At 36.5% G+C, this 17,711-nt stretch overlaps 2 protein-coding genes and 1 non-coding gene across 13 annotated transcripts; 1 reads left to right on the forward strand and 2 right to left on the reverse strand.

Annotated features, from left to right (window-relative positions):
* Positions 1-8,995: 8,995 nt before the first annotated feature.
* On the forward strand, positions 8,996-9,067 carry TRNAE-UUC (transfer RNA glutamic acid (anticodon UUC)). The gene has a single exon. It is a non-coding gene; the product is annotated as a tRNA-Glu (tRNA).
* Positions 9,068-9,802: 735 nt separating this feature from the next.
* Positions 9,803-10,738, reverse strand: LOC107912839 (UPF0434 protein Mmwyl1_2153). The gene is made up of 3 exons (XM_016841189.2): positions 10,511-10,738; positions 10,383-10,437; positions 9,803-10,151 (listed from the first exon to the last, which is right to left on the reverse strand). Exons 1-3 carry the CDS (start codon positions 10,609-10,611, stop codon positions 10,044-10,046), a joined length of 264 nt encoding a protein of 87 aa, XP_016696678.1. The 5' UTR covers positions 10,612-10,738; the 3' UTR covers positions 9,803-10,043.
* A 1,191-nt stretch (positions 10,739-11,929) lies between these two features.
* Positions 11,930-16,939, reverse strand: LOC107912837 (protein MID1-COMPLEMENTING ACTIVITY 1). 11 transcript variants are annotated; one of them, XM_016841185.2, is made up of 10 exons: positions 16,686-16,939; positions 16,387-16,471; positions 16,078-16,268; positions 15,520-15,956; positions 14,184-14,587; positions 13,655-13,764; positions 13,308-13,379; positions 12,878-12,984; positions 12,503-12,596; positions 11,930-12,267 (listed from the first exon to the last, which is right to left on the reverse strand). In XM_016841185.2, the coding sequence occupies exons 4-10, from the start codon at positions 15,928-15,930 to the stop codon at positions 12,215-12,217; spliced, it is 1,251 nt and encodes a 416-aa protein (XP_016696674.2). In that variant the 5' UTR covers positions 15,931-15,956; positions 16,078-16,268; positions 16,387-16,471; positions 16,686-16,939; the 3' UTR covers positions 11,930-12,214. The 11 variants fall into 11 exon arrangements, with proteins under 11 accessions (XP_016696674.2, XP_040962371.1, XP_016696675.2 ...); XM_041106437.1 differs by having other exon boundaries at positions 15,520-15,959; positions 16,686-16,892; XM_016841186.2 differs by having other exon boundaries at positions 15,520-15,962; positions 16,686-16,892.
* Between the last annotated feature and the right edge of the window lie 772 nt (positions 16,940-17,711).

A 17,711-nucleotide genomic window follows, 5' to 3' on the forward strand; every position in this document is an offset into this window, starting at 1 on the left:
CTACACTAAGCAAATTCTAGTCTAAGTCAGGTACAAAAAGCACATCTGAGATCAGCTTGTTACCTGAACCAGTGCTAACCAGCACACTGCCCTTGCCCTTAGCCTCAATCAGCTTGCCATCTCCAATTTTGATCCTAGAGTGGAAGCTTCTGTCTAAGCCTTTGAACAACTTCTCATCTGCTGCCATATGGTGTGAGCAGCCACTGTCTAGTAGCCAATCATTGCTGGTTTTTGTTGTGCCAACAAAACAGGTTGCTGTAAACACATGCTCCTCCTGAGCTTGCATGTCCTCAGCTGGTCTAGCTTGTTGTAGAGCAGCCTCCCTTGGTTTGCCTTTGCACACCTTCTCTATATGACCAAACTGCTTGCACTTTCTGCACTGAATATCTGGCCTAAACCAGCAATATTTTTCTGAATGTGTTGTCTTCTTGCAGTGAACACATGGTGGAAACACCCTTTTTGCTTCATCTCTTCCTGACTTGGCCTTTCTATTGTGCCAAGGCTTCTTGCCTTTTGCACTCATGCTTGAGCCTTCACTGGCTTTAGCCTGGAAAGTAGCTTCAGGATTCTCCTCCTGCCTATTTGGCCTCCTTTGTTCAAGTGCATACAGGAAGTTTATCAGCTCAGACAATGAAATGGCTGATAAGTCCCTCGAGTCCTCAAGTGAAGAGATTTTAGACTCAAATTTCTCAGGGAGAGTTGTAATAACCTTTTCAACAACTCTGCTCTCTATGAAGTCCACTCCTAGGAGCCTAATGCTGTTGACAATGGCCATTATCCTGTCTGAGTACTGCTTGATGGTCTCAGACTCCTTCATCCTCAAATTTTCAAAATCTCTCCTGAGGTTGATCACTTGATGTTGCCTTGTCTTGTCAGTCCCCATGAACTCCTCCTTCAGCTTCTCTCAGGCCTGTTTTGGTGAGTCACAGGCCATGATGCGAGTGAATATCACATCAGAGACTCCATTTTGCAAGCAGGCCATAGCCTTATGCTTCTTGGCTCGCTCCTCAGCATGCTGCCTCATCTGTGCAATGGTGGGATTGGCTCTCAATGGAGGTGGTTCAGCATCATTCTCAATCACACTCCAAAAATCGTGTGCCTGAAGATAAGTCTTCATTTTAACTATCCAAATGTGATAGTTTTCTCCAGTGAACACTGGTGGAGGTGGTGGAGTTAAACTCATCTTGCTAGACTGAGTTTAAGTGCTTCGATCCTTTTTAGTTTTAAGCTTTACTGTAGATTTTAAATTGAAATCAACAGAATGCAAGAAAAGGCCCCTCAAAGACTCGGGCTCATGATACCATTTGTTGGAACAATGGCAGCAGCAACAAAGAGATTTGCAAGCAGAAGCAAGAGTAATCGAAGCAGAAAAGAAAAAAACAAGCAGAGCAGCAAGTAAGAAACTTGAATATACAGCAAGAATTGTAACTGAACATTACCTTTTTTCATTCAAAATTTGAAAATAAAAAGGAGTTACAATTTGTTCATTTGATAGTTACCTACTAATCTAACTGCCTCCACTAATTTACAACCAATGTAAGTTAAAGTCAAATACAAAATGAGCTGCCATATCAGCTTTCACATCAGCTATCTAATCACTAACTTAATCCTGCTAACTATTAAAGCTAGTTACAATCAAACTGAACTAAATTACATCAAAACAAAACAGCAATGTCAGTTGCTTCATTTGGTCCAAAAACCATTCGTGCGCGCCAAGCAAAATGAACTGAGCTTGATAGCTGCTGGCCTCGACAGTAGCATGCTTCTGGCTCCATGTTGCATTGCAGTCCAGCTTTCAACACTTTCTAATGCTATGAACTTGCATCTCATGTTCATACTTCTTCAAACGAGTACTGCCCATTTGTTCAAGCTCCCTCAAATACTATAAGCCTTAACACTGTCATATCTTCTCCAATGCACCCCTCAACAAACACATATTCCCCACAAGTTACCAATATTACCACCGCTATGGTATCATCTCCCAGAACACAAAACTGGGTTCCCGATTCTGACGCTTCTCATCATGTCGCCAACAACCTCGCCAACCTCTCAACACATAGCCCCTATACAGGGTTTGGTAAGGTTACTGTAGGTGATGTTTTTTCCCTCCCAATTAATCATATTGACACTTCCACTATATCTTCTTCATCTCGACCGTTATTGTTGAATGAATTACTACATATGTTTATTGTTTCTAACTATTTGCTCTCAGTTTCCAAATTCGCAAAAGCTAACTTTATTTACTTTGAGTTTCATCCTGGTTACTGTCTTGTCAAGGACGAACATACAAACGAAGCTCTCCTATATGGTGTGGAACAGGATGGTCTGTAACGATTTCTTGCTACACCAACTCGACCTCAACTAATACAAACTACTGTAATAGATGTTGCTCGCTCTACATTACCTTCCTTGCCTGTTGAATTTTGGTTATGGCACAGACGTCTTGGCCATCCCTCAATTGAGGTGTTGAATAAAGTCATGAAGAAATACAATAAATCTCACTTTGTACGACAACAAATTCCACTATGTGAGGCTTTCTGCATGGGAAGAGTCATCGTCTACCTTTTGTTAGCTCAACCACCACTTACACCAAGCCTTTTGAGTTAGTCGAGCTTAACTTATGGGGATCAGCTCATGAAACTTCATCAAGTTATCGATATTAGTTGTCCTGTATTAATGCCTTTTCAAGGAACTGTTGGTTGTATTTACTAAAATCAAGAGATGAAGCCATTGTTGCCTTTTCTCTTTTTAAAAAACTTGTCTCTAATAAATTTTCCACAACTATTACTGCTGTTCAAACTGATTAGGGAGGTGAATTTCGAATCATATTTGGCTAACTTTGGTATCCAACATCATGTTACTTGCCCTCATACATCTCAACAAAATGGGATTGTCGAGCAAAAACATAGGCCTATCGTTAAAACGGGTATTACCTTATTAGCTCAAGCAAATCTACCCTTTCGATTTTGGACAGATACATTTCTTAGTGCTATCTATCTCATAAATCAACTTCCAACCAATGTTCATGGTGGAATCCCACCGTATGAGAAACTTTATAGACGACCACCAAATTATGAGTTTTATGTGTCTTTGGATCTCAATGCTTCCCTCACCTTTGTTGATTTATGTCGCACAAGTTGAATTTTTTGTTCCAAAGCTTACGTTTTTCTGGGATATAGTTCAATGCATCATGGATATAAGTGTCTTGACAAAGACTCTGGTAAGATCTACATCTCCAAACATGTACTATTTAATGAACATGTTTTCCCTTTTGCAGCTAGTCAATCATCCTTGGTGACCAATGCTCTTATCGAATTTGAATCCCCTCCTCTCCCTATGGTCTCCTCACCTCAGTCAAGTTCTTCCACTATACAGTTTGGATCCTTACCACTATTTTCATTACCAAAGATGTTTGCTTCCCCTTCTACAGCTATAAGTCACTCCAATAATTGAGAGGACTATTCTGATGTTATCATTCAAAGTCTACCTTCTCCATATGAGACACCCATTGATTCACCTATAGACAATGATGATACTCCTGAAGATACTGACACCACCAATAATTGTCCCCCCATCAATATGCACCCCATGATTACACGCAGCAAAAATAACATTTATAAACCTAAGCTTTATTCTGCCATTCTTGATAACCATGAACCAATGAACATCGAAGAAGCTTTGATGGATTCAAAATGGAGCGAAGCAGTCATGACAGAATACAAGGCTCTCATTGCAAACAACACATGGTCTTTAGTTGAATTGCCACCTGATCGCAAACCTATAAGGTACAAATGGCTCTTCAAGTTGAAGAAAAACCCGGACAGTACAGTAGCACGGTATAAGTCAAGACTGTTGGTAAAGGCTTCTTCAAGTCCTGGAGCATGATTTTCGTGAAACCTATAGCCTAGTAATTAAATTTGCTACCGTTAACATGTTTATTGCTTTGGCAGTATAAAATTGCTAGAATCTAAGACATATTGATACCAATAACGCATTCTTAAAGGGATATTTATTTGAGGATATCTATATGACTCAACCCTCTGGTCTTGAGCAACATCATGATTCGACAAGGCTCTAGTTTGCAAACTTCATAAAGCCATATATGGCTTGCGCCAAGCACCAAGAAACTGGTTTTACAAACTACAACAATTTTTGCTTACCATTGGTTTCACTCCTTCTAAAGCAGACCCCTCACTATTTATTCTTAAATATGGGGGAAATATTACCTACATGATTGTTTATGTTGACGATATACTGCTAACGGGAAGCTCACACGAAACAATAAAAAATACAGTTGATCAACTTCACAAACAATTTTCTTTAAAGAATCTAGGTAGTCTTGAGTATTTTTTGGGAATCGAAGTTAACCTATTGGTAATGGTTTCTTCATCAATCAAAAAAATACACATTGGACTTGCTTGATCAAACTAACATGATGAATTGTCAACCCACAACAACACTAATGGCAGTCGGCAAGAAACTAGCTAAAGATGATGGTAATGCTTTTAACGATCCTCAACACTATAGAAGCATAGTAGGGTCACTGTAATATCTCTGCCACATAAGGCCAGACATATCATATAGTGTCAACAAGGTTGCTCCATATATGCAAAATCCTAGAGATTCTCACTGGGTTGCTGTTAAGCGAATTCTTTGCTACTTAAGAGGTACTTTAGATTATGGATTGATGTTCACTTCTGGTAAAATGATGAACCTCATAGCATACACCAATGTCGATTGGGGAAGCGATGTTGATGATCGAAGATCAACATTGGGTCACCGTGTTCTTCTTGGACCCAACATCATCTCATGGGGTTCCAAGAAACAAATGCCTGTCTCTCGATCAACTGCGGAAGTAGAATACAAAAGCCTTGCTGATATGGCCTCAGAAATTATATGGTTACAGTCCTTGTTATTAGATTTACAAATCAACTTAATTGAACCACCCAAAATTTGGTGTGACAATTCAAGCATTGTTGCCATGGCTGCCAACCCTGTACTACATTCGAAAACAAAACATGTTGATTTGGATCTTCACTTTGTTAGCGAAAAGGTGTTTAACAATCAAATTCATATTGGATATGTTCCAGCAAAACATCAAGCTGCTGATGTATTCACTAAACCTCTCCTGACCAAGGCATTTCAAGAATCACGAGAGAAGCTGCGTGTCATCTCCTATGATGATGCTACCACTCTGCTTAACAAAGAAAAAAGACAGAAAACATAGCAAATATTAGCTGTATATCACAGCCAAGTTGCAAGCCTATTAACTGTGTGATACAGCCACGTCGCAAGTCTGCTGCAATGTTTTTTGTCTCTATTCTCCATTCTGTTACAAATGACAAATTTACGATATTATATATTTACATTCACTGTAATTGTAAAGAACAGGTTTTACAGTAATATAATGTTTTAACAAATATTTTCTCTTGACATGTTTATTAGGGAACAATGGTTCATTTGCCCTGAAGTTTGCTATGACAGAGCAAAATGGAACTTTCTCGAAACTATCATGAAGAAGATGGTTTTGATAAGAGATGGGTAACTTTAGTCATGCACTGTGTCAAATCTATCTAATTTTCAGTAATCCTCAACAGAAAGATTTCTGATCGCTTTCATCCTAGCAAAAGTTTTGGGCAAGGAGACCCACTATCTCCCTACCTATTTTTACTTTGTACTGAGGGTTTATCGGCCATTCTTCCAAAAACACAAAGAGAAGGGGGTCTAATAGGAGTTACGGCTTGTCGACATAGTCCTAGAGTTAATCATCTATTTTTCGCTAATAACAGCTTACTTTTCGCAAGCACGAAGAGGAGCGAAGCGGAAAAGATGAAGGGCTTGTTAAGTTCATACGAGGAAAACTCAGGACAGAAAATCAATTATGACAAATCTACTATTTTCTGTAGCCACAATACACCCAACATCCTAAGGAGCTATGTACGAAGCCTCTTGGCACTCAGGTGGTGATGAACCTAGAAAAAATATCTCAGAATGTCGACGTTGGTTAGTAAAAGGAAAAAATGGGTTTTTCAAGATATCATCAACAAAGCTCAACGCAAAATCTAATGGTGGAGTAAAAAATTATTTTCATTTGGGGGAAAATAAATCTTCATCAAAGCAGTTTCTAAGCCTTGCCAACATATGTAATGAATTGCTTTCGGCTTCCAACTACATTATGTGACGAAATTACACGAACAGTTAAGAATTATTGGTGAGCTAACATATGTGATAAAAATGTATGTATTGGACTGGTTGGGACAGAATGCGCATTCCAAAATTTACCCCCAGATCAGGATTCCGTGAGTTGAAGCCTTTTAACACAGCTCTTCTTAGGAGACAAGGATGGGGGTTGCTTAATGGAAAGAAAACCTTGTTTTCTAAGGCTACCGACTCTAAGTACTTTCGCCATGGTTGTTTTCTTGAATCAAAGTTCCTTCCTTTTTATGGAGAAGCTTATAGTCCTCTGAAGAGTTGCTGCAAAAAAGAACCCGATGGAGAGTTGGAAATAGAGAGCATATTAAGATTAAAATCGATGGATGGATACCCATTAATGATTCTTTCCTGGTGTTATCGACAACCTCTAACATCCATCCGAATGATAAAGTCAGCCTCCTCATTGACAAAGCTAACAGTAGATGGCAGGATGACTTGATTAGAGTTGAATTCAAATTCTATCATTGAAATTCCCCTTGCAGCCAAACTTTATGAGGATATGATTGTTTGACACCATAACAGAGATGGGAAATATTCAACCAAGAGCGGTTACAAACTACTTTCTGTAGATTCTACTCCTTATGGGCCTCATAAATGCATTTGGAGAACTTTATAGTAAACTAAAGTTAAATTGTTCGCCTAGAGAGCATGCAACATGGCCTTACCAACAGTCGAGAATATTGCTCATAGGATCCAAAATGTCCAACAACAATGCAAGCGATGCGGATGTGACAGGGAGATTGATCTATGCCTTACGTGACTGCACCTTGTCAAAAGAAAGTCCTCTATTGCCAAATTCCTTCCCCATTATTGAACGATGAATTTGAGACTGCTGTTGACATGGCTTCAAGGATTATGAATCTTAATTTTTTTTGAATATTTTGTGTTGATGATTCTTTGGGGTCTTTAGAATGCTTGGAACTTTATGATTCATGCTACCAAATCTTTATTGGCTTCCAACTATGCTGATGAAGTCATGAATCAATTGCAGAAATATAAGAGAATTACCAACTTTGCTTCCTAGGGATATAGTCAGTCCACTCTCGATTTTTCTTGGCAAGCTCCACCATATCAACTTATCAAGGTTAATTTCGATGCCAGCTTCGATCATATGTCTAAACAAGGTGCAAGTGGTTTCATCATTTGAGACAATGACGAATTCGTTCTTGCATGTGGACAGTCTAAAATGGAGAGAGTTATGGGTGCTAGTGTGGCAGAGGCAACTACTGTAGTCAAAGCAATGGAATTTGCCTTACAACTCGGGTATCCAAAGGTTATTTTTAAAGGGGATGCTTTGAATGTTATTATTGGATTACAGGGAAGAAACAAGGACCTATCTTGTATGGGACTTGTGATTTCAAAAGGAAGATCTCTTGCCCTTCTTTTCCAGATTTGTGTCTTCAAACACACCAAAAGGAAATGCAACGAAGCTGCTCACCTTTTAGCCAAAAAGTTCTTTTCTGTGTGATGCTTTTTGGATGGAAGAATGTTCATCTTTTCTCTATGATACTGTAATCAAGGACACTATTTATGCTTAATCTAATGCAGTCATATTTCTTTCAAAAACAAAAAAGTTTGGAATGAGGAATACAGCAGTGAAAAAAAAAAATCTCAAAATTACGTATCAATTTTGATTTAATATGTAATTTGAGATATAAATTTTGATATGGTTTAACTGCATACATGAAATTTTGAATGTGATTCAACTATATACATCACTTCTTTTTCATGTTAGATAAATATGTTTATTTGTGTATGCAATATGTAAACGTAAAATGGTGTTATATTGATAATTGTGTTAGTAATTTGTGAAAATTAAGTCAAATTAAAATTTCATATATAAAATTGCACAAAATCATAGATCATGTTTGCATTACACATTTAACTAAATTTGATGTATGGTTTTAAGATTTATCCCAAAAGAAAAATATTAATTTAATGGGTTTTTTTTAACTTTAGGTTGGCTGCTTTTCTTTTTGCGTTTAGGCTATTGTGGAACACTTGAGATTTTATTATAATTAGGATTATTATATTTAATAATATATATAATTAATAATTAAATATAGAGAGAGATTTATTTATATCGGTATAAAATATTTCGTAACTTTTAATACTATGAATATTTTAATAATCTAACCATCATCTCCATTCATGTAGATCATAATTGTCAAGTTTGACAATTCAATGTAAGTGAATCCCTCCACATTAAATATATAATTATAAATTTGGGCCGAGTTCGAACTAATTTTTTTGCCTAAGCCCATTTTTTGAGTCTCATATATTTGCCTAAGCTCTAAATTGAATTTCGCGTAAAGAGTTCTTAAAGGTTTGACCTCAAGTGATAACATTCACACCGACAATGCTCTTATATAACATAGGGTACAAGTTCAAATACCATCAAGTGAAAACCTTACTAGGCATGCGACGAGGTGTTGTCGCTTGATGAACCCACCATCATCACATCTTCAAACCGCCTCTTTAGGCGCTTTAGCTTTTGATAAAGGCACTCTGTGAACTTGTTTAAACTTTCAGTAGAATTAGGAGTCAAACCCTCCATCAAAAGTACTACTAATCTATTAAGGGGATTGACGACTCTTGATAAACAACACTTTGCAAACGTGTCAACAAAATCGACCTCTTATAAAAGTATACATAAATATAAACATGTTCCAAAATCAAGTATTTCTTTTGACTTCTTATAATATACAAACCCCATTAACCTAGTTCTTCTATCCAATACTTTATATATAATAAATAAATATTCCCCAACTTTAATGTCTATTCCATTGTCGTCCAGTGGTTAGGATATCTGGCTTTCACCCAGGAGACCCGAGTTCAATTCCCGGCAATGGAAATTTTTATTTAATCTTTACGTTTTTAAGCTTAGCTATATCTATATCCAAATTATGTACAGTAAGGCTTTTCTAATTCTTTCTGCGTTCTTTTAGCTATATCCATTGACACCAGTTGAAAAAGAAGTATGAAGCATGTCAACTCCCTCCTCCATAACCTATTTCAACTTGTTCTGAAAGCTTCACCATTAGCTCGCTGCAACTTTCTCTCGCTCACCCCTCATTGACCTTCTTCCATCTCCACATCGCCCAGCTTTTTTTTTGCTTCTACTCTTACACCAATCATATTGTAGACTACCAACTTCTTGAGAACCATTTGCACCATATATTTAACAAGAGATTTGTTCCCGAAAACTAACATGCCACTTTCTACACCAAATTCCTTTGAAGAAAACAAACAAGACTGCCCATATGAGACGGGTCGCTTGAGTGCTTGATAAATATAGCTGAAAATGTTTCTATAGCAGTGACATATCACTTGGTTGACCAATAGGATTAAACAGCGCTTCCAGTGATTGGATTCATTCCAAATATTCAAAAAACCCGAACAGCAATCAGGATATCAGTCGTGAGTCAAGCATATCCAATAGGTAGTAAGTTAAATATCCCGGAACATCATCATCGTAAAATGGATTGGTCAAGCATGCTTCTAAGGAAGCAAGACTATGAGAATATAGCACTAAAAGATAGCCCCAAAAGGAATCTCAAATGCATGAATTTAGCAACGCAAATTCTCATGAACAAACAAAATACGTGTATGCTCATTCTTTAAAACCTTCAAAAATAGGAATCATGATTTTATATCCCAAAAACAGTTTTCCTTTCTATGCAATCCATGTTTTGGGTTCTAAACTGAACACAAAGGCAGCAAAGAAACATAGAACAGGCAGTTTACAAAGATAAATAGGTGAGGTCTTCTTTTTCCATCCATAGCACCATGGAAATAGCAAGATACAAGGATCCCCAACTAGCCATTCGTTACTTGTTGTTAGCTGAATCATCAGCAGCATTATCATGTTTCATTGTATCATCAGTATCAAGTATCTTCCCATCTGTCGGCACCAAACATGGGATCCCATCCTTTATCTAACCAAACCACACACAAACCATAAGCTCAAAAGCCCAACTACATACAGATAAGTTGTAAAAGGTTTTCGTTTAGTAAAAACAGTAGAATTGCAACTCCAATGGCAACTTCAGAGGTATAATATTATCATAATCTAATAGCAAATCATTAGGCAACCAATTCCCAAGGAAACTCAACAATTGGAAAGAAACAGCCTAACTAAAAAAAGGGGAAATAGAAATGTAACTCACAGGAAAAGAGACACCAATAGAATCGCTGATAAGAGAAGGTGGTTCCTCGCAAACCCTATCCAATAAAAATACAAAAATCAGAAAACGGAAAACATCGTAAAGGAAAGGGAAACCAAAAGAGCGAGCACCTTAAAGCTTGTTTGGAGAGCGGACAAACGAGGATATCTGAAAGTGTCTTGTTAACTCCGGTTCCGGCTTCTTTTAGAAGCCATTTGGATAATCTCACCATTTTTTTTTGTTCTTTTTCCCTTCAATCTGTTTAGGCTTTATCCCCATCTGCTACTGGCGATGGTACAATGTAACCCCAGCGCTGGCCCATGCACTAGTCCTTTTAGGCTTTTGCATAAATAAAATCCGCTACAAGTACTCTTCATTTTAAATTTTGTCTAATTTAATATTTAGAGTTAATTAGTAATGTTTTTAATTATTTTTATGTTGGATTTTTTTTAATTACTTTTTTTTCTAAAGAGTAGAAATAAGCAGGTGTCTAATTAACTATCAATCTTGAAAAACCAATCCCTTAATTATTATTATGCAGAATTTTCAACACTTCATTTAAAGGTATTTTAATCCATCATTGCTAGCGCATCTGCGACCCTATTCCCCTCACGATAAGCATGCACCACCTTTGCTTAAGTAAGGCCAAAATCGAGCGCCAAACCAGATATAATAGAGCAGCCTCAGAACCTTCCATAAGTAGCCACACAACCTCCAAGCTCTCTATTTCAAGAACAATGCGAAGTTCACCCTCCTCCCATGCACAGCGCAAACCCTCACACAACTCCACTTCCGTTATAGAACAAATGCCAATGCTCCCCACAAGCCAGCGTCTATTGTAGTGTCTCGCACTACACCACCACAAGAAGCCAAGCCGCCATCGGTCCTAAGCACCCCATCAGTGTTCACCTTGCGGCGAGCCCTCCCACTTAATCAACCAACACACCCGATTGTTACTAGAACCCACCTGGCTAGAGCAATCAATCATAGCCCGTCGAGCAATTAAATCTTGGAATGTTAAAATACTACCTATTCAAATTTATCTTCAGTTTATAAATAACGTTTTCCATTAAAATTTATTTTTAAATTACATAGATAAATAGAATAAATTTCTAAATTAGAAAAAAAATGACAAATTTAAATATCTAAAGGGAACAAATATTTGATGCATAACTAAACCCAAATAAAAGAGGTTAATTGCAAGTTAAGGTACATACAGGTCTCTGTATTATTAGGAGAAATAGTTAAACATAGGCATAATCGATCAATCCCATTGTAGTCAATTTTTATGATCGTTCTTTCATCAAGACAATGAGCTTTATGGTCGTCCTTTCGTTAAAATATTACATATAAACAATTTTCAAAATAAAAACATCAAACATAAATGATATTCAAAATATAACATAATATTGAAAATAATCATAATCACACTTTTATTTATCCAAGACGAAATAATCGTAAATACTAACATTTTGAAATACTGCATTTTAAAATATTTTCATTTTAAGCCTCCAAAATTTTAAATTTTTTTATCCAAAAGCACCCTTAGATTGAATACTTGTTTCCCTTATATCTAAAGAAACAAGTTTAATAAACTAAATCGAAAACCACTATACAGCTAAAAATTAGTGTATAATACAACATGAGGTGAATGAATCTCCTCAAATAATTGGACTAATTTACATATCTATAGGTTCAAAAGCAAAGGGCCCCATATTCTTAGTACAGTTTTCATTTCACAGAGGCCACTAAGGAGGGTTACGCTCTATATATTAAACCTCCAAAAAAACAAAAAAAAAAGGGGAAAAGCTTTGAATCCTATCCTGTCCTGTTACTCATGATTCCATAAATTGTGATGGTGGCGGGCTTGTTTTAGTCTTCTCTGACCCTGCATGATCATATGAATTTCACGTTTATAACATGAAGAAAACAGTACCACAAATATGAAATGCATCATTCTGGGGGAAAAAAGAGGAATTCAAAAGAAAAGCTACCCCACACGATCAGTAACTAAAACTATCCAATATGTTCTGATTTGATTGTCATTAGTTACCAATGAATATTTAGAAGAAAACTGAGATTTCAAACCAGATCACGAGGTTCTTGGCATATATTGGACATACCATTAAACCCACGTATCTCTACTTCTCGCCATTCTTGAACAAGGGCGCAACAGCAGCACATCAAATGTGAGAGGAAATCATCAATAAATCCACCCTGCCAAAAGGAGGGGAAAAAAAGTTGCATTTTAAGGAAACCCAATCGGAAGTAAGATAACCCTGAACAACTTAATTGTAGCCCTTATACCTAAGACAAGACAGTCTAAAACCATATGCCATTAGTTCATGTACTAAAAACAGCACCACATATGAGCAATGAGGACCAGGTAACAGCATCTATGCCATATTATTTCATGGCACTAAAAATAGTAGAAACGTATGATTCAGGGTTTTATAATTTGCACAAGCAGATTACTCTTTCATTGGCAGAGAAAATACCGTGATGTTTAACGCCTTGCGAAGCTTCCTTCTAACACAGCATGTGTAGCAACAGCATGACAATATCAATGAATATGCCATCAATTCATTGCATGCTTCTGCAGAAGCTGAAGAAAGTTTCTATGTGAGCTTCAAAATAATACCAAAACCGAAACAGAATTCCAAAGGTGTTACAGTTTGTATGACATTTTTCATTAGCAAGACTAGAATGCAATTTCCTTTGCTAAGGAAAGATTATAATCACTTGTTCATACAGGCTGAGCAATATAGAAACACACATGCATATTTTAGTAAGAACACATAAAACAATATGATCAGGGTAAATTGAAAACAACACATCAAATTCTTGCACAAATGAAGATCATAAAAGTTGCCCAAGAAACTAAATCATAACAAGCTAGCGATTAAAATATGCTTCAGAAATACTTACACATGTGCCTGTTTGTTGCCACAGTAGCAATCTTTGAAAGCGTACCACAAGGACAGAAGAATGTCTTTATACCTGCAATGAAAAATGGTGGCTTAAGTGACAAGATAAAACATCAAATTCAGAAGGTAAGTTCTGCAAAAGAGATATATCCTATAAATCTTGCTAAAAATCATGTTCCTCGTCCCAAGCAAAAGAAACAAATATTCAAATTTAAAATAAATGTTCCTATCCCTTTCTTGGGGCTAAATAACCTCAAGTTGTAAGTTGCAACTTCTATCAAGTCAAATAGAATAGAAAGTAGACATTTCATACAATAACGGAGCAACAATGATGTAAGAAAGACGTACACAAATATGGTTCTGAGCAACAACCAAGCAAATCAGCATGCCATTCGTCATATCGATCCGAACCTCTATCAGAGAGCAGATCACGTCGTGATGAAACTGAAGATGTGTTTCTGAGCAAAAAGATAAGGCATAAAACTTTTAGAAATCATATTTAGCTCCAGGCAAGCATGGATGCATATTCAAAAGCTTAAGGACTTAAAAAGACACCAAGACTGTAACTCAAATGCCAAATTCCATCTAAATGGTAGGTATCACGATGTTGGCATCCTAATACCACCAAGGTTTTAATTCCATTACAGTAATCAAGGTAAATTAGTTATTGTTTTGAATTAAATTGGCAGTTAGAGAAACTAATTGCACTTTCTTAATAATGTCTACATCAGCTTTCAACTCTTTTTAAGGCATAAGGCCAACGGAAGAAAATAGGGAGAGGTTGCACAGGATATTGCTGCATGAGAAGATGTTTATATAAAACTACAGTTAGTTGCATTTTGACAACACAAGACTTATATATGAAAGGAAAACTAACATTGAAGTTATGTGTGAACCAGGTTTCTTAGGAGAGATTTCATCATACGAATGACCTTTCTCACTATTGGCATCTGAGTAATTACGCTCTACTTTCTTCGACCTCTTATCTGGAACCGAAGTTGCAGCAGCAACTTCTGTTACCTCAAGCAAATGCTGGATTACTTCACACTGCTGGACATCATAATTAGATTGAGATCGTTGTAATTCCACTTGGAGCTTTTCGTTTTCCTCTCGAAGTGCTTCATTAAAACACAAATTTGGATATGAGCAAGAAAGAGTTTTTTTCAATATTATGGCATCGTTTGTTGAGGGTTCTGGTTTCAGTATAACATCTTGCACCCTTCGGTCCTCTTCATCCAATGTGTATTCATGTTGATCTTTCTCTATAACTTCTAGTCTCTCCTGCAGGTTTGGGAGAACTGAAAAATTAGTAAAGCAGGCAAGCTGAATATGATTTGAAATTGGTGCAAACCACTAAACATTTTAGTCCCTTCAGTTATCCAATTGGTTTATTATTTTCCAATGAATTTGCTGGACACAAAGAAACATATTCAGATCTTCCAATAGAAAACATCTCTTCTCTGCATGCAACATTTTCTATAATTCAGTGCATTTTCCTGCCAATAAAGACTTGGTCTCTATCATCTTTTTGATGAAATTAGAGGCCTTGTACAAACTATTTTGGCCAAGGGATTCATCAATAGAGAAGTTGATAGGCCTGAATAGTTTAGATTTTCATTAAATATAGGGACCTCTATTACCTAGAAAAGCATTAATAGGAAGGAAAATCGTATATGATTTACCCACACTTCCAAACAATTAAATATCAAAGGAATTGATAAGGACATATAACTACAACTGAAGCTATGAAGTTTGTTCCTTCCTTCTTTTGCCTTTCCACCTCTGTCAACTAGACAGGCTGAAAGATGTTCCCTTGTCTTTCTATTCACATTCGCCTTCCCTTCTCCACCACCCACCCCAACCCTTCCAAAGCTAATAAAAGAAAATATAAAGAACTAGAGAATAAATGTAACTTAGCTGGTCTTAAATGGTTGGCTAACATAATAAGGAATGAAAGATGATCCTTCATCTATAATGGCCAAGGAAAGGAATATAACCGAGGGAAGAAAGAAAAATCAACTGGTATGGGAGATCCATACCAGTTTTAACAACCAAAATATATGACGAGCATTCCTAAGGCTAAGACAAGTACCAGTTCCAAATCCGAAACCGAATCCGAATATCATTTCAAAATTATTTTGGGAGTCATGCAAATAAGGAAAAACAAAATCTAGGTGGGAAATTATTCAAACAACAACTAGAATAATCAATACCCTGACTCGAGAATTATCCACCAGCGTGATAAGAGGAACAATCTTCAAATACTGGTCGATTTCATTCTGGGCCTTCCTAAACTGATACACGATGTTCCATCCCATGGCCAGGAGATACAGATAGCTCCTATCCTGACAGCTATTGACCAAAATGTAAGCCCTCCTTAATGCATCCTCAAGTTGCTCCAATGGCTCACGCGTCTCCGGATACCTCTTAAGCTCCGAGATCTTAAGCTGCTCCAGCAAGTTACCGATCAACTTGAGATGCTGTGCGAATTGCCTGCAATTCTTCTTGTGCATTCGGGCCGTGCTTGCAGCTTTACCTATCATAGCTATTAACCGCACTGCATCAAACCCAGCGAGCTGGGCTACATTTGCAACTTCTCCAAAATGTTCCCACGCAGATGCCATCCTTTCCTCTCAATCCAATCTAAAACCTGCTTCTAACATAAATTTCCATGGTATTATATCTTTGGGGAGCCAATATCGAAGTTAACGAACAAACAAAAACAAATAAGCCAGAAAGGTGAGAATTGAGAAATCTTCGGTGGTTTTTACCTCTTCTAAGCTACAAGCTTCAACAAAAGAAATCAGTAAGAGCTTCGGTTCTTCGGTTAGGCCTCTCTAACTGCATTGCGTAACAAAAGTCAGAGCTGATTTCTCTAAAAACATCGACGAAGCGTCACCTCAAACTTGAGAAGGAATATAATCTGCGGTTACAAGCTGGATCAAAGGTTCCGTCCCAGGATCTGTAAGAAAATTGCATAATCACTTCAGATCTTCCATTATTCAGAGCTAAGAACTGCACAGTATCCGTTTCAACTGCTTAAGGATTAAAATAAATAAATAGATAAATCAGTAAAATACCATAATCTATAAGAGTATCCTTCACGCTTTCTTCGCTCACCTTTTATCGAGTCAAACAAAAAGCAAGGCGATTCAATTCTTCGAGCTGGAAAAAAGAGAAGCGCCAAAAAAAATAAAAATGCAACTTTCTTTTTTGGACTTTAAAAAATGCAATTTATTACTATACAGAAATGAATCGGCGGATGAGCTCTTTCATGAAAAGTAATCAAGGCCAAAAGTTAAAATACATTGAGAAGAAAAAAATCAATGAACTGAAAAGTAATTGGAGAGAATTAAAGAAAAAAATGAATGGCAGTCACCTGCTTCTCTCTCTCTCACCGGCACGTTTCTCTTATTTCTATGCTTTTTCTTTGTTTTTGTTTTATATCTTCAAGGGAAAAAATAAGGCGTAGGAGTTTAGGAGAAGAGGTGCATTAAATTGAGGGATTAACGGCGAGAGCTCCTTCTGTCTTCCAGAGTGTGCAGTGCATACCTGAATAAGAATGAGTTGGCAGCGGCAATGTTTTTAGAAGTGGATGGGGTTTTGGGTAATCATAAAATAATTTTATAAATAATTACTGTTATTTTAATTAAGGAGAATGGATGTTAATACATAATGTGAGTGACGACTATAAACAGTTTGATGTCCGTCGTAAATAGACAAATGTCACTCACCTCAGCGGACATTTAAAACATAGGTCGAGCTTTTGAATCTCCTCAACAAATGTCCCCTTGACAGTCTCATTAAACAATAGTAGAATGTTTATGGATTACACAAATATAAAATTCTTTTTAGACATATAAATCTACTAAACCCAATTTTTAAACTCAAATTTTGTATCAATATACTCAAAAAGTTATCAATCTTTTTCTCTTTTAATATTTTTTATATAATGACTTATTTAGTCCTTCAACTTTACAAAAAAGTCATTTTAATCCTCCATTTAATTTTTCACTTCTTTTACCCCTTGAGCTTGCATTATTTTTTAAATCACTCCAAAATGAATGGAAAAGTAATTGCGTGTTAACTTTGCTGACGTGGATTAATTTTTAAAAATTAAAAAATACTATAGTTTTAATAAATTTTAGTTTTTCTTAAATTTTAAAAAAGTAATTAATTACTAATTTGAGATCCATTTTGAAGTGATTCGAAATAACACAAGTTTAAAAGTTAGAAAAAACTAAGAATTTAAATAAAAACTAAAAAAAATTAAATAGCTAAATAAATTATTGTAACTATCTTTTTGGTTTTATCCTTACAAACATAGGGAGGGGCTCAAACCGTGATTGTTAACACTTTTACCGCTCCAACTGTGGTTATACTGATTAAAAAAAACCCCGAATTT

This window comes from Gossypium hirsutum, chromosome D11, assembly GCF_007990345.1.
Source record: "Gossypium hirsutum isolate 1008001.06 chromosome D11, Gossypium_hirsutum_v2.1, whole genome shotgun sequence".
NCBI classification, from domain to species: domain Eukaryota; kingdom Viridiplantae; phylum Streptophyta; class Magnoliopsida; order Malvales; family Malvaceae; genus Gossypium; species Gossypium hirsutum.

Coding starts and splice junctions, on each gene's coding strand:
- LOC107912837 (XM_016841185.2), bottom strand. CDS start 15,930: ATGGCATCTGCGTGGGAACATTTTGGAGAAGTTGCAAATGTAGCCCAG. Junction 14,588..15,519: donor TGGATAATTCTCGAGTCAGG/GTATTGATTATT, acceptor CCAAACCTGCAG/GAGAGACTAGAAGTTATAGA. Junction 12,597..12,877: donor GCAAGGCGTTAAACATCACG/GTATTTTCTCTG, acceptor TCCTTTTGGCAG/GGTGGATTTATTGATGATTT.
- LOC107912839 (XM_016841189.2), bottom strand. CDS start 10,611: ATGGTGAGATTATCCAAATGGCTTCTAAAAGAAGCCGGAACCGGAGTT. Junction 10,438..10,510: donor CTCTCCAAACAAGCTTTAAG/GTGCTCGCTCTT, acceptor TTTATTGGATAG/GGTTTGCGAGGAACCACCTT. Junction 10,152..10,382: donor CTATTGGTGTCTCTTTTCCT/GTGAGTTACATT, acceptor TGGTTTGGTTAG/ATAAAGGATGGGATCCCATG.